Raw genomic sequence first — 13,484 nt, forward strand, 5'->3', positions numbered from 1 at the left:
GTTGTTATTTTTGCGGTTACAAAATTTGACATAAATTTAATGTATAATTGCAAATTGCTAAACGAATATTCTCACTTATTGATTGCAATTTGTTTAATCAGATTTGGTTTAGCCAATGACAAAATATTTATTATTTGTATTGAGCATAAATATTTAATCAATGCACATAACCAGAATTGAAAATAAGAGACTTTCTCTAGAACGACAAATCAAATTAATACATAATTGGAAAACGAAAATTTATATAAAATTTTGATGGGATTGAGGCCATAGATAAACGAGCTGATATTCAATTCTATATAGACTCTGGATCGAAAACCTTATAAAAGAGTTTGATTGAGAAATTTCTTTGTGGATAATGCAAAACGGAGTCGTTATTCTCTTATTTTAGCATAAAATATTTAACTAATCATCTGGCACTTAGATAATATTCTAGAATCTAGTTAATCTAATCTTATATCCTTAATTTTCCTTCCTAGTAAGTTTACTAGTTATATACTTCCATTTAAAGATTAAAACATTCTTCTACAGTTGACGCACAAACTCGTGCGTGTTGTGGCCTATGTTGTCTTGGAATGCCATGAAAAGTGCCGGGGATTTTGTGGATGAAGGGAGATTAAGCTATTCCAGCACTTGACCAGAGCCACCAGAGTGTACTCAATGGCATGCAAATTGAATTTTGAAATTAATTAGAGACACATAAGCACTTAAGCCTCTGGGCCAAACACATTTATAGAACCCCAGAAAGCTTCACAGATATGTGTGGGCATGATTGGGACGAGTATCAACAGATTGCGCATACGACACGTTGTGCGGTGGACCGCAGGTCAAGGGGTTTTCCGATTTCGATTTGTCTCATTTTATGTTGCCCACTGCTCCGCCTCTTTTGAGAACACCACGATGACCTGTTGTTGCTGGTGATGTTGTTGTTGTTGTTGCGATTCTTGTACCAGCAACCATTTCCGTTCCGGGTTGCGTTCTGGCATCCTGAAAATCTACACTGGCACATTTTTGAGGCTTTGGCTTGAGTTTGCCCGGTTTGACGGGTGTTTGCTATCTGCTTGGCCGCCAGGCGCTTGTGGTGGAGTAACGGCAGAGAAGAACCTTCTTGAATGCCTGCCTAAAGACCTTATTGAAAATGGTGTAGAATATGGGATTGACCATTGAGCTGGCATAGCCCAACCAGGTTACCACATCGAATACCCAGTGGCTAATGCGTTCCTCGCATTCACCACAGACAGTGGGCAACAGGTTGAGCACAAAAAACGGAGACCATAGTATGACGAATGTGAAGAAAACCACACCAAGGACTTTGGTGGCCTTTTGCTCAAGTCGTATGATGCGTCCATGACGTGATGAATTCCTTGAAATCACACTGGAATTTCTCGAGTGATGGGAACGTACTGTCTGCTGCCGCTGTAACATGCAAGGTGATGACGAGGCGCCTCTGTTCTTGTTCCCGTTGCCATCCCCACCAACGCCGCTTCCGCTTCCACCCTGGTAGTTCATGTTCTGATGGCTTCTTAGCGTGGCCGAGCGACGTAGTGGGGTAGACGATGTAGAAGTGGTTGCCGTCTTTGTGGGCGTAAGAAGTAACGAGGTGCGAACACCACCAAAGCTACTTCCTCGCCGTCGATGTCGGCTCGCGTCCCAGGTGACCACTGAGGCAGTCTTGGATATGCTGAGCTTACGTCTTCCAGGACAAGGTGTTCCTGGAGCAGCTAGAAAGCCACTGCTATCGCTTTGCACTGTTAGCGAACTACCACTAACGCCTTGATGATGAGCAGAATGCGGACTGAGAGTTGAACCGCCCAGAGGTGGGTTGCCACCAGCACCACCAGACCCAGTGCCTCCTGAACCACATGCACTTACACTAGACGTCAGAGCCTTTTTATTACCACTGCTGCACAGGAGCAGCTCCATTTCACTTGGTGAACTGCTGACAACCGTTGTTGTTGTTGTTGTCACCTTAAAGGCTGTCGATATTATCTTAACCTCTGCCGTCTTTACGCAATTCTGCAGCGGTCGATCTCCAAAATACGGACATGTACACACCGATGGCAATTGCAAATAGTCAGATTGCGGATGCGTTTGACCTCCACTAACCTGACACTGCTTGGACTGTTGTTGCTCCAGCTCCGTGTCCGAGTGACAACCTTTGCCAATCGATGTTGATTTCGATAGCTGCTCATTATGGGTAGTTGTGGGCTCCTCGTCATCTTCTTCATCATTGTCCAGGCTCTCTGGAAGTGTTGTGTGGCGTGTGTAGAGAGCATTTTTGGGCAAACTATTGTGACGCTTGTGCCGTCTCAGGGAGGATGTGGGTGTATCTTGTTCTTCGTCAGCCTCATCATTGCCCGCTCGTTTTTCACGTCCTGATACGGCTGACGAGGCACGTCTACGCTTCTTGTAGGCTCGCAAGCGTTGCGACAACTGCGAGAGGGTCCTAAAGGGGAAAAGAATACAAAAATGACTTTACATTTTCAAATATCAATCATTAATCCATCCAAAATGAAATGAAATGCTTTACTCGTTGCCCTATACATATGTATGCACATATATACCTACTGAATAAACCATTCAACTACAATAATCAAAAGAATATAACAATTTTAATAGCAGCTTTTTTATTATGTATAGATCTGTTTTTAATTTGCCGCTAGCTAAAATTGCTGTAGTTTATAAATAATTCATTTTATTCGTTTTTAAATCTCAATATTCTTGGCTCGCATTTATGCCTCATACCACTTTTCGAGTTGGCATGCATTTTTTAATTAAAATTGCTCAACGAATTGGTAAAACAGAATGCCAAATACAACACCCAAAAGTATGCCGACCAAACAAACTTACCCATGCACACACACACACACACATGCAGACACACACACACACAAACACAAACTCACAGCCACAAGCAGGAGCACCAGAAGCAGAAACAACAACAACAACAATAACATCCTCCTCAGGACCACACGCTTTGTGGTCACCTGTTTCTTGTTGTTTTTGCTGTTGGTTTTTTTTTTTTTTTTTGTTTTTTGCATAGAAGTAGGCAACATTTTTTTTGTTTTGGTTTTGGCTTACACTAAATGCGCTTTGTGGTTGCCCGCTGTGTGTTTTACCGTTGTGTTTCACAACAAAACGTGCCTGTCTATGTGTGTATTTTGGTTTTTTGTTCATTTTTCTTAAGGTTGTTTCTTTTTAGTTGTTGTTGTTGCTGCCCGTCAGTTCTTCAGCTCATTTCGCATTCATTTTAATAAAGCGCATAAATTTTCACATTGGCTTTGCGGTTTTTTTTTTTTGTTCTTGCCACCATTTAGCTTTGCATGCAAATTCACACCGACTTCATTTGCCCAAGACGCTGGCATTGTCGGTTGGGTTATGGATGAAAATGTCGGTTGTGGGTGTCTTAAAGTATCTGCTAATGAAGACGTTGGGCCAACCAACTGCCGAGTGTGAAAGCATTGAGCGCGGGGAGGGGAAATTGAAATGAGGAAGGTCTTAGCTCATTATGCAGTCTCCGCGTTTTTGATTTGTTTGCAAGGGACGTGCGCATAAATTGTGATGCGTTGAGACATGACTAAGAAGACGAGGCTGTCAGCCGGCTTCCTTTACTCCGTTGCCTTCCTTCGATATCATCATTGTGCAGTAAAAAGACAAAGACCCACTACTGACACTGAGTTCGTTATTGTGTTTCAGTCACAAAGGAATTAAACATCTGCCAAACTCATCTAGTCGGCATTGCCGTAAGGAAACTTGAGGGCACAGCTTTTTCTGATTGTAATGGAACCAACATACATACATACATACACACAAGCGTCTATGTGTATGTGTATATAGATTGTATTTGGAGGGTTTTATGTCAACGCCAAGAGCCAACATCATTTGTTAAATTCCTTTGGCCTGTCAAAAATGCATGAGACGACAAATTGTCAAACAATTAAAAGTCGCTCTAGCATCCGAGTCAGCTTGGCCTCGTTTCCGTCTGCGTCTCGAATCGGGCTTAAATGGAGAGCCAATTTTGGCAAGTCGCGTACAAAAAGCTAAAGCCGAAATCCATTTTATTGATTGCGCAAATTCGTTCAACTGTCGAACAAACGGCCAAATATGATGACACAATGGGCAGCCGAAAAATGGCATCAACAAAAAAAAACCCGAAAAGAGCATAGTCAGAATATGGCCATATATGTATGTACATATATAAACGAAATGGGGCCAATGGTGAAAGCTTTAAGCCAACCAAATCACATATATCTATGTATATATAGTCCTTAGAGAGAGGATTTAATAAAGCAAACTAAGTTATCGAAAAGTTATAGATTTTATTCAATTGAATATTTGCACGAGAAGTTTAAGAAAATTGAATTTTACTTTATGTAGATTTCTTGTTGTTATTTTAATTTATCAAATTTCCAACTCACTTACTCTTTTACTAATTTCTCAAACTCATTGCCTTGTTCCATTATTATATTAAAAAACAAAATCAAGGCAAAAATTCCATGCTTTTTATAATTTCAATTTTTTGCCTTTTAATTGAATTTCTCTTAGCAGCTCTTATCCCAAAACATAAGCCAGTCAACTAAAATTAGAAAATTAATGAAAAACACATTTACCCAAAAGGCCGTGGTAGTGGCAGCGGCAAAGACAGCGGCAGCAGCAGCTCAGTTTGCGTCGCAGTCGCTGTTTTGCTGCTGCTGCTGCTGGTACTACTGGCGCCAAAATCACTTGAGCAGCTCAAATGCCATTTAAAATGCGAACAAAAAGAAAAAAAAAAAAAAAAAAAATAAAGAAAATGAAGAAAAGGGAAACGTAAACGTTAAAAAAATTAATTATTACGAAAAATTTCACAACAAGTCAAAGAACGGAAGGACAATAAAAGGCAATGCCGCAAAAAAAGGAGCATTAGGAAATGTATATATATATACATATATATCTAAGAAAAGAAAAACAGAAAAATAAACGAGGCACAAAGCAAAGAATAAGAGACGATTGCAAGGTAAGTCCCTTTCCTTTTGGCTTTTGGTGTGGTCAGGACATGGCAACAAAAAGGTTTCCAAGTCTGTATGGCAGAAGAAAGGATCTCGCTGACAAAAAAAAAAACAAAAACCGTTTGCTGGTCCTCAGCTGTTTGTCCTTTTGTCAGGTGAAGAAATCGTTCATGTTGGTTAACATTTTAGCAAGCTTTATTCGGAATTGCTTTACCAGGATACCTGGTAACGGTATCTGAGCATTGTCCTGAATTTGTTGTTCAGCTTTAAGTTAACTTGGTCAAACTGGCTATATGTATGTTACCCAATCTTTCAATTAAATCTTGACCATTTATCTAATAGATGAATTTAATCAGGCAACCCTCTTAAGCATGCCCATCAGGTTGTCGACGAACTTGAACCGACTTTCGAAATTTTTAATGGGATTTTAAGATTTAGCATAGTTAACTTACCCATCGCTCTGTTCGCCGCCCAGGCGACTGCTGGCCAGTGAATTTCGTGTGCTCTCGCGCTCTATTCCCAGCGTTGTGGTCGATAGTCCCAGAGTTGTCTGCCCCTGTCTACTTTTGGGCGAGATCTGCTGATGATAGACACCTCCTGGTAAATGCTGCTGCTGCTGCTGCTGATGGCAAGCATAGCGTTGTGGACTGCAGGGGAATTGCAAATGATTCGATATGGAAAATTCGGATTTAGTGGGCGAGCCAGTGGTGGATGAGGAAGCCACCGACTCTAGACCTCGTGATAGCTTTAGCATTTCAGCACCAAATTGATGTAGGGCCGTCATAGTAGTGGGCGTGGGCTCCTTAATGCTGCAGAAGGGAAACATGAAAATTGTATTAGCAAAATATTCTGTGATCTGTGCTTTTTTGTTGTTGGCTAGTCACCTTGAGTCAGGCAGCCAGAGTTCGTGATTGTCCAAGGTGCTTAGATCCGTATCCGTTGAATTCGCCGAGTGGGCATGCAGCACTGATGAGGCGTGACTTTGGCCTGGTTTCAGTAGCCGGCGCCAGGTGCAGCGTCGCTCTGTGTGAACGGAAGAGTTAAAGGAGGCAAGTTGCCATTAAATTGCAGTCTGTGTAAGGTTTAGTTTCGGCAAAGCTCAAATGTGCTAATAAATTCGCACGAACAGACAAAAGGATACACAGCGAATCCTGCATCAATGCGACGTGCCGGAGCGTTGCCATTAAATGCCATAGTTCTACGGCAAGAGATTTAGCTTAAAATAACTGCATACAAGTATAAAACAATCACACATTGCCACACACACACACATCCATCTGCAGTCCACTAACACTAACACAGCTGCCACTACTACAAACACTCAAGCGAAAAACGGATGCCGCAATGCGCCGTGGAATGTTAGAGTGTCCTGATTCTCGTGTCGAGAGATTGGCTCTCAAATGCTCTGCAATGCGAGAGATTTGTCTGCAGTCGGAAAAAATCCATTTAAAATTCTTACTATTTTTTATCAAAACATTTGGGCCGAAACTTTAAGAAATCTAATATTCAAACTCCTAAAACATTTTAAATGAAGTACTCTACTTGGGTGTCTATCAAATAGGGTAATGCTTGGTCCTTGCTGATTCCAAGCGTATTTGCATATGGAAATCGCCAAATTTTCATTCACGAAATGCTCTAACAGTTTCACCAAAAAAAATGTTGAAAAGCTCTTTAAAGGACTTTTCGCATGGAATTACAAGCCATTTACGTTGATAGCTCTCAATGTAGGGCAACACAGAAATTAGCTATCTATACATATACACACACACATATGCACTGGGGACTAGCAGTAGTGCATCAGGATCAAGGAATCTATTCTACCCCTGTCCATGTGAGTGTTTTTTCTCCTGTTCAATGTCGATGGCAATGTCGGTTGTATGTGCATTGCTGCGGCTTAGGCAAGTTTTGAAACCAAACATTCTACTATGGAGGATTGTTTGCATAGTTCCCTGCCCTACTTCCTGCCTGCTGCCTCCTGTCTCCTGCCTCCTGGTTTTCGTGTGTTTTTTGGGTGTCATTTAAAGTTTTGATCATAAAAAGCAAAAAGTGCAGTCCCAAAAAAAAGAAGAGACAAATCTAATTTTTCGTTTTGGTTTTTTGCCTAGACAAACCGAAAATCATATTACACTCTGACAGCTGTGTTGGCCCTGGGAGTGCCAAAAAGTCCATCACCGACGCCCACTTGGGTATTATTAAAATGGGAAAAGTTGCACTTACCCAAGGCAGGACCTTGTCCGAGCCATCCGCTGGCCCATCCCGGTGTCCCGGCTGCCGTCTGTTGGCCACCGCCCAAATTTTGACGCTGCCTGGCCAGCAATCGTACGGTGAGACAATAGGTGAGCAGCATCACGCCCAGCGGAATGTAAAAGCACACAATGGAGCCGACCAGCTTGTAAACCGGATCGGGTATCTGGCATGTTCCATTCACAAGCACCGAGGCATGATTCTGGCAAGAAACAAGATAATAGAAAGTTAGTAGTTAGAGTTGTGGCAAGTGGCAAGTTTTTTGAACTGAACTGAACTTACCTTGGAATACATTAGACTCAGTGGCAGGCTCATGGCAATGCTGAGCAGCCAGACAAATACAATCTTTAGGGTAACCCTTCGTCTTGTTTTATTTCGTCCAAACCTCATTGGATAACGCAGCGACAAATATCGGTCCACAGAGATGGTACATAAATGCATTATGCTTGCCGTACAGAACAATACATCCAGACATATCCAGGTCAAACAATGCTCCGAGCCCAAAGGAAAATAGCCTGGCAAGCCGAATGAAAAACAGTGACCAGAAGGCCACAATGAATATTAGTCGAGTTAATAAATATTCAACGCCTGACTTATGTCCACATTTGGAAAATGCAATATAGGTATATGATATTGTAGTACCTGGACAACAATGCAGTCGCCCTGGGTGAGCAAAACGTTAGACACAGCGGGATACAAGAGGCGTTTGGCACAGAGGCCCGCCCCATAACCAACTGTCGCTTGGCCATTTTATTTGATTTTCCTTGTATATTTCTTATTTCGTGCGCTGCTCATATTTCGTTCACCCACCTACACCTCATCCCCAAAGATACTTATGCAACATACATACTTTTCCCAAGCAGCATTCGCATATGAGATGCTGGCTATAGTTTTGCGCAGCTGTTGGATGCCATAACTCAGCTATGTGGGTCCTAACGGCTGGCAGTCATCCTCATAAAAAGTATTGTGGATGTTGCCATGCCTGAAGCATCGGAGGAGAGGAGGAAGTTGTGTCTAGGGAAGTGACTGATACGTACTTTCTTATTGTGTCGACCAGTGAATGGGTGAGTGGGATTGTGTGCTGGCGCGTGTAAGCGGGATTTGGGACTGAAATCTCAACAAGAGCATGAATATCGTATTGCCGTTGGGTAACAGAGTTTACTTAGCACCCACCCACACATACACACACACATATGGAAACCAGGAAACGAAAATGGATTTACTTTCCTGTGATTCTTTAAATGCAAAACTTATTGTTGATTAAACATAGTTAATAATTAAATAATTTATATTGTTTATTTAGAATTATTACCCAAAAGTAATAAACTCTTATATTTCATTATATATAGATTCGTATTTATATATGTACATTGTCTGTTCACCGGTGAGAACTCTTTGTATTCATTACCAAAATATCCATTACCATATTTTATATTAAATCTGGCCTAAAAGCTTTTCAAATTTACTGTGTCAGAAAAAAAAAAAAACAAAAATGAGGCAACAAACTGTTGCACAGACACTCATAAAGCACTGTTTATGGCCCGAGAACATTTGTCAAGCATTCAGGCTCAATTCCATTTAAGTAGGTATAGAGGTCTAAGTAAAGTCTAACCTCCCATCGATCCCATAAAGCTCTCAAATTGCAATAATGTCCACCCACCCCATATCCTCCAGCCTCCATTCAGTAGCTCCTCCTGCTTTCCCCTATGCCTTATAATCAAACTTTCTTTCCTCTGTCCATCAATATTGTCCATTGGCTCACACAGAATGTTACAAATGACACGGTCATTGCGCTCAGCTAAAAGTAGGCCAGTCCCAGACGATTTGTGCCCAGGCTAAAGTGTCAATAAGATCAATTTTAGGCCCCTTTGCAAGGGGCAAATGTATGGGTAAATGGGATGGCAGTGATGGAAATTTGTTTAAGAAAAATGGCAGAAGGGAACAAGTTAAATTAAATTAAACCTGCGAAAGAATAAAGAAAGAAAATGTAAGGCAAATGTAAAGCAAGTTTTTTTGTTTAAAAGCAATGTTGGGGGAAGGAACAGGAAAGTCGCGGCGGATGCGAATGTGGAACCTAAGTTTCGTGTTTTTTTTTTTTTTCGTGTGCTGCCTCTTTCGTTGTTTTTTTGGTTTTCCTTTCTGGATTTCCCTTCATTTAATGGGAAAGTTCTTCTTCGGCCATGCACAGACACACATAAAGCGAAGGACAAGCTGAGGTTCTGAGGTCTGCCATAGGGCAATGCTTTTATTTGTAATTTTTTTTTTGTATTTTGGTTCTTTTTTTTCGCCTTGCTTTGTTTTGTTCGCTCACAAAACATTTCAACTTACAAATGCGAAACAAATTTCCAACAAAAGCAGAAAAGTTTCCTTGCCTCTTGTCTTCAGTTTTAGGGCAAATAAATTTTTAGCTGATTTCTTTTGTGAGGAGATTTTGTTTTGCATACTTCGAGGGGCACGGAAAGGAACTGATTGTGAGAGTTCAAGAGCAAGAGCTGGGGGAAAAGGCATAGGAAGTTAGCCGAGTCGAGCTGAGACTCGTCATAAAACTAAACTTAAACACAAATAAGTAGCGGGCAGGGGAAAGGGAACGAAAATGACTTGGTAAAAGCGTTGAAACTTATTTAATTTGTTGTAAGTTTTAGTGTGTCGCAAAAAAAAAAGCTTAGAAGGAAATGCCAAACTGGTGGAATTCTAAAGAAGAGTTCGGAGGCGAAACAAGTGGCGAAGGGGAGCAGCCTTTGCTTCTACTAATGATTCGCTTATTTGCCAAATGAAGTGAGAGCGCGAGATAGAGACAAACAGGAAGTGAGAGATGAGGAATCGACCAAAATTCGTTTGTACACATACATATACGTTTATATATGGTTGGGTATATATTGACACGCCCCCCTCCTTATGATAACATAAGCTTTTGTATGCCATCGGAGCAATACAAGCAACAACAATAAACAAATATTTATATATTTTTTCTCTGCGTTGGTAAACTAAAGCAAACAAACAAGCGGCCAGTCAGCAGCGTAACAACGAACAAAAAGGCAATATCGGGTAAAAGTGTATGATTTATGAATGAAAGGACTTTCCACTATACCCAACCATCGATTTTAGTGAAAGTGCAAAGCCTTTTTGTTGTGTGTTGTTGTACTATGGGGAGAGGGAGCCCTTTTGTTGCCTCTGGCCTGGCATCGATTTCAATGCTAGTTTCGTTTTTGGTATCCAGCATCCACATTCAGCAGATTCACATCAATTAAATCTAAGCTAATTTTGTTTGCTTGGACCATTGGCGAAAAGGGTTTGTGTGTTTGCCTTCCTGATCGGCTAAGTGGCTTTGCTTTACTCAATGAATATTAGTTTATGTAAGTTTGCCAAAAGATGGATAATTTTGCCTACAATTTCAAATCATAAATTGAAATCAAAATATATAAGCGAAATCATCAAAAATCTCTTTTATTGTAATACATGTTTACGATAACTTTTCCGGATTCCAAATTGATTCCTTGTCGTAACTCTTCTTCCCAAAATTTGCTAAAGTTTCTTGGAAAAACATTGCAAATAATCCTGAAAATAAAACACATCAATATAAAGCACAAACCAATCAAAAAAGTGAAATATCAAATGTCTGTCAGCAAATAAAACTCACACATAAACATCTACACAAGCACACAAAATCTAAATGATTTGTGTCAATAAAAAAAAGGGCGAGCGATAATAAAATGCAAATATAAAGGTGAAAAAAAAGGCGCAAAAGGAAAAAAAACACGAGAATTTTTACGCCAACTTGAAAATTGCTGTGATTATAAAATAAGCCAACCCAATTTGTTGCTGTTTGCCACAAACCAGCAACAATAACAATTTCAATAACAAATCAAAGAAATGTGTAAAAAGCAGATGAAGAAGAAGAGGAAAAAAATAAAAGAATTATGGCGCATTTGGTGGTGGGAACGTGGCAAATTCTATTTCCTTTTCGTATTGCGTTTGGCATGTGACAGTGACAGCCACTTACAAGAGCCGAGAACAGCAACAGCAGCCACAGCCATACCAGCAGCAACACGTAGAGGTGCTCCTGTTCTGTTACCCGCTTGCCATTCCTCCCTCATTCCCACTTCACACATTTTCATTTTCGTCCCCTTTTGTAGGGCTCTTGCCATAGCTTTTGCCTTTCAATGCCCCGTGTGGTGCATTGATGTTTAATAGACAGTTGACAGTTATACCAACGATAGAAAGACATGGCGAGGGGGGTAGAGAGAAATGGTGTGGAGCTCTATTTGTGCCTGAAGACAACAGTTGGGTGTTGTGTAAGGTGTGGTACAAAAACACAATTCCAATTATCTCTCAGATTTAGCCGCCTAATAATCAATCATTTAAAGTATTGCCTGCTTTTGAGCGCATGCTTTAAACTTCTCGCATAATTGGCTTGGCTGCTGTCTTCACGTGTGTGTGTGTGTCAGTGTCGTCTGTATGTGTGTGTGTGTGTTTGTGTGTGCTTGTGTGTGTGAGGGTGCGTATGAGCTTATAAGCCACCCGCGGCGCTTGTTGACACGTTGTCACCTCTGCTGTCATCCAAATTTATGAGGGGCGCCGAAATTGGCAGAGCTGCTCTGTTGTTAGCCATCTAACGGAATGCTTTTGACGGATCCAACTCGTAACAGTTTTTGACTTTTGGCCCGTTTGCATGCAAATATCGTTTTCATTTTCATTTTATTTCCTTTTTTTTTTTACCCGTGACACGTTGACACATTTGCATGAATTCGCATATGTTTATGCATATGTATACATTTAGTTGTATATATTTACATGTGTGTATTTTTGTTGGTACATACAAATGTAAGCGTATGTATATACAAGTTGTTCTTGTTGTACCTCTGACCCTTGTGAGATGTATGTTTTTGAGGTTGCTCAGCTTGTTTTTATACCCCATGAAAGGATGTTAATTTGAGAGTTTTTTTGTTGGGACATTTAGTGGAGCTAATATACTTTGTACCCTACCAGATGATTGTTAACTTAGCCAATTAACTGGGCAGAGCTAACATTAAGAAAACTAATGAGTTATCATTTTGTGGGAGTATTCAATTCAGAATAGGCCATATCTGGCTTCGCCTATGATATTCTTTTAGCTTTTTTTTTTTCTAAACTTACAGGATATTATTAAAGCTTACAAGTTACCAGTATACCACGCACTAATCGGGTGATTTGGTATGTTAAAGTTGTCATACAATAGAAGGTTTATCATTATCAACAGCCGAGTCGGTGTAGCCATGTCCATGTATGAACACCTAGATCTCGGAGATCACAAGAGATCTTGCCACCAAATTTGGTATTTAGACCAAGGTTCTTTGAAATTGAAACAAAAATTGTTCACTTGCTGCTTCATTTTTGCTTCACTCAATAAATGAAAGATATAGTTTACTGCCCTAGATATATGTATAAACCCTATTCCCATTGACTGTCTTTTATGGGGTATCATCTCGTCTGCAGTTTAAAATCATCAATTTTGAGTTTTGAAAAAAAAACGATGATGCAAAATGTCCATCAGAATGTTTTTGCAGCTGTTGTAAATGTTGTTGTTAGCTGTGCTTGTTGCTGGTTACTGTTGGTTGTTCGGGGCATTGGTTCTGATGTTGCTATTTGTGGGGTCAAATATTTACATTGACAGCATGCAAAAAGTGCCAACATGGGGCAATGGAGGGTGAGGCATTCGATGGAACTTAAAAATTGCATCATGGACTTTAATAATTAAATGGATCTAAAGCATCAATTGATATAAAAAATGCTTTAAATATGTGAGAAATTGATAAACACCCTAAGGTAAGTATATTAATAATAATCAATATTGAGTAATTTGATTTCATTTTCTTTTATCCACTGCATTTCTGCATTAGCAGTGAAATTCAATTTCGACTGTAGTCCTTAGAAAGGCAATGCAATTTCCGTTGCAATTTTTTTTTAACAATTCGAGTGTCATGTCATTGGCTATGGACCAGACATTTCTGTCCTAGTTTAAGTCCATCCTATAAGTCCATAGCTTTGGGCTATAAACTTTCAAGACTTCCTTTGCCAAAGCAGAAGAGAGACGGGGTGGCACTTGAAACTGGGATAAAGTCGGCAATGGAAGCTATTAACATGCATATGATAGACACTTCCGCATAACTTGATGGGGAGTAAAAAACAAGGAAGTGGAACCCAAAACGGAACATGCGGTGACTACGTGCATAAGCCAAAAGACTACAATCAACTAACGTACTAACACACCCCAACACA

At 40.3% G+C, this 13,484-nt stretch overlaps 1 protein-coding gene across 1 annotated transcript in view; it reads right to left on the reverse strand.

The window, feature by feature from the left end:
- Positions 1 to 389: 389 nt before the first annotated feature.
- Positions 390 to 13,484, reverse strand: part of 5-HT2B (5-hydroxytryptamine receptor 2B) — a 42,207-nt gene continuing 29,112 nt past the window's right edge. Inside the window, exons 3-7 of the mRNA XM_068297048.1 lie at positions 7,512 to 7,744; positions 7,203 to 7,431; positions 5,870 to 6,008; positions 5,438 to 5,794; positions 390 to 2,446 (exon numbers count right to left, since the gene is read on the reverse strand). Of these exons, the coding sequence (XP_068153149.1) occupies positions 1,054 to 2,446; positions 5,438 to 5,794; positions 5,870 to 6,008; positions 7,203 to 7,431; positions 7,512 to 7,744 (2,351 nt within the window). The 3' untranslated portion in view covers positions 390 to 1,053. The remainder of the gene's footprint in view (positions 2,447 to 5,437; positions 5,795 to 5,869; positions 6,009 to 7,202; positions 7,432 to 7,511; positions 7,745 to 13,484) is intronic.

Source organism: Drosophila tropicalis, unplaced genomic scaffold, assembly GCF_018151085.1.
Source record: "Drosophila tropicalis isolate 14030-0801.00 unplaced genomic scaffold, ASM1815108v1 contig_859, whole genome shotgun sequence".
NCBI classification, from domain to species: Eukaryota; Metazoa; Arthropoda; class Insecta; order Diptera; family Drosophilidae; genus Drosophila; species Drosophila tropicalis.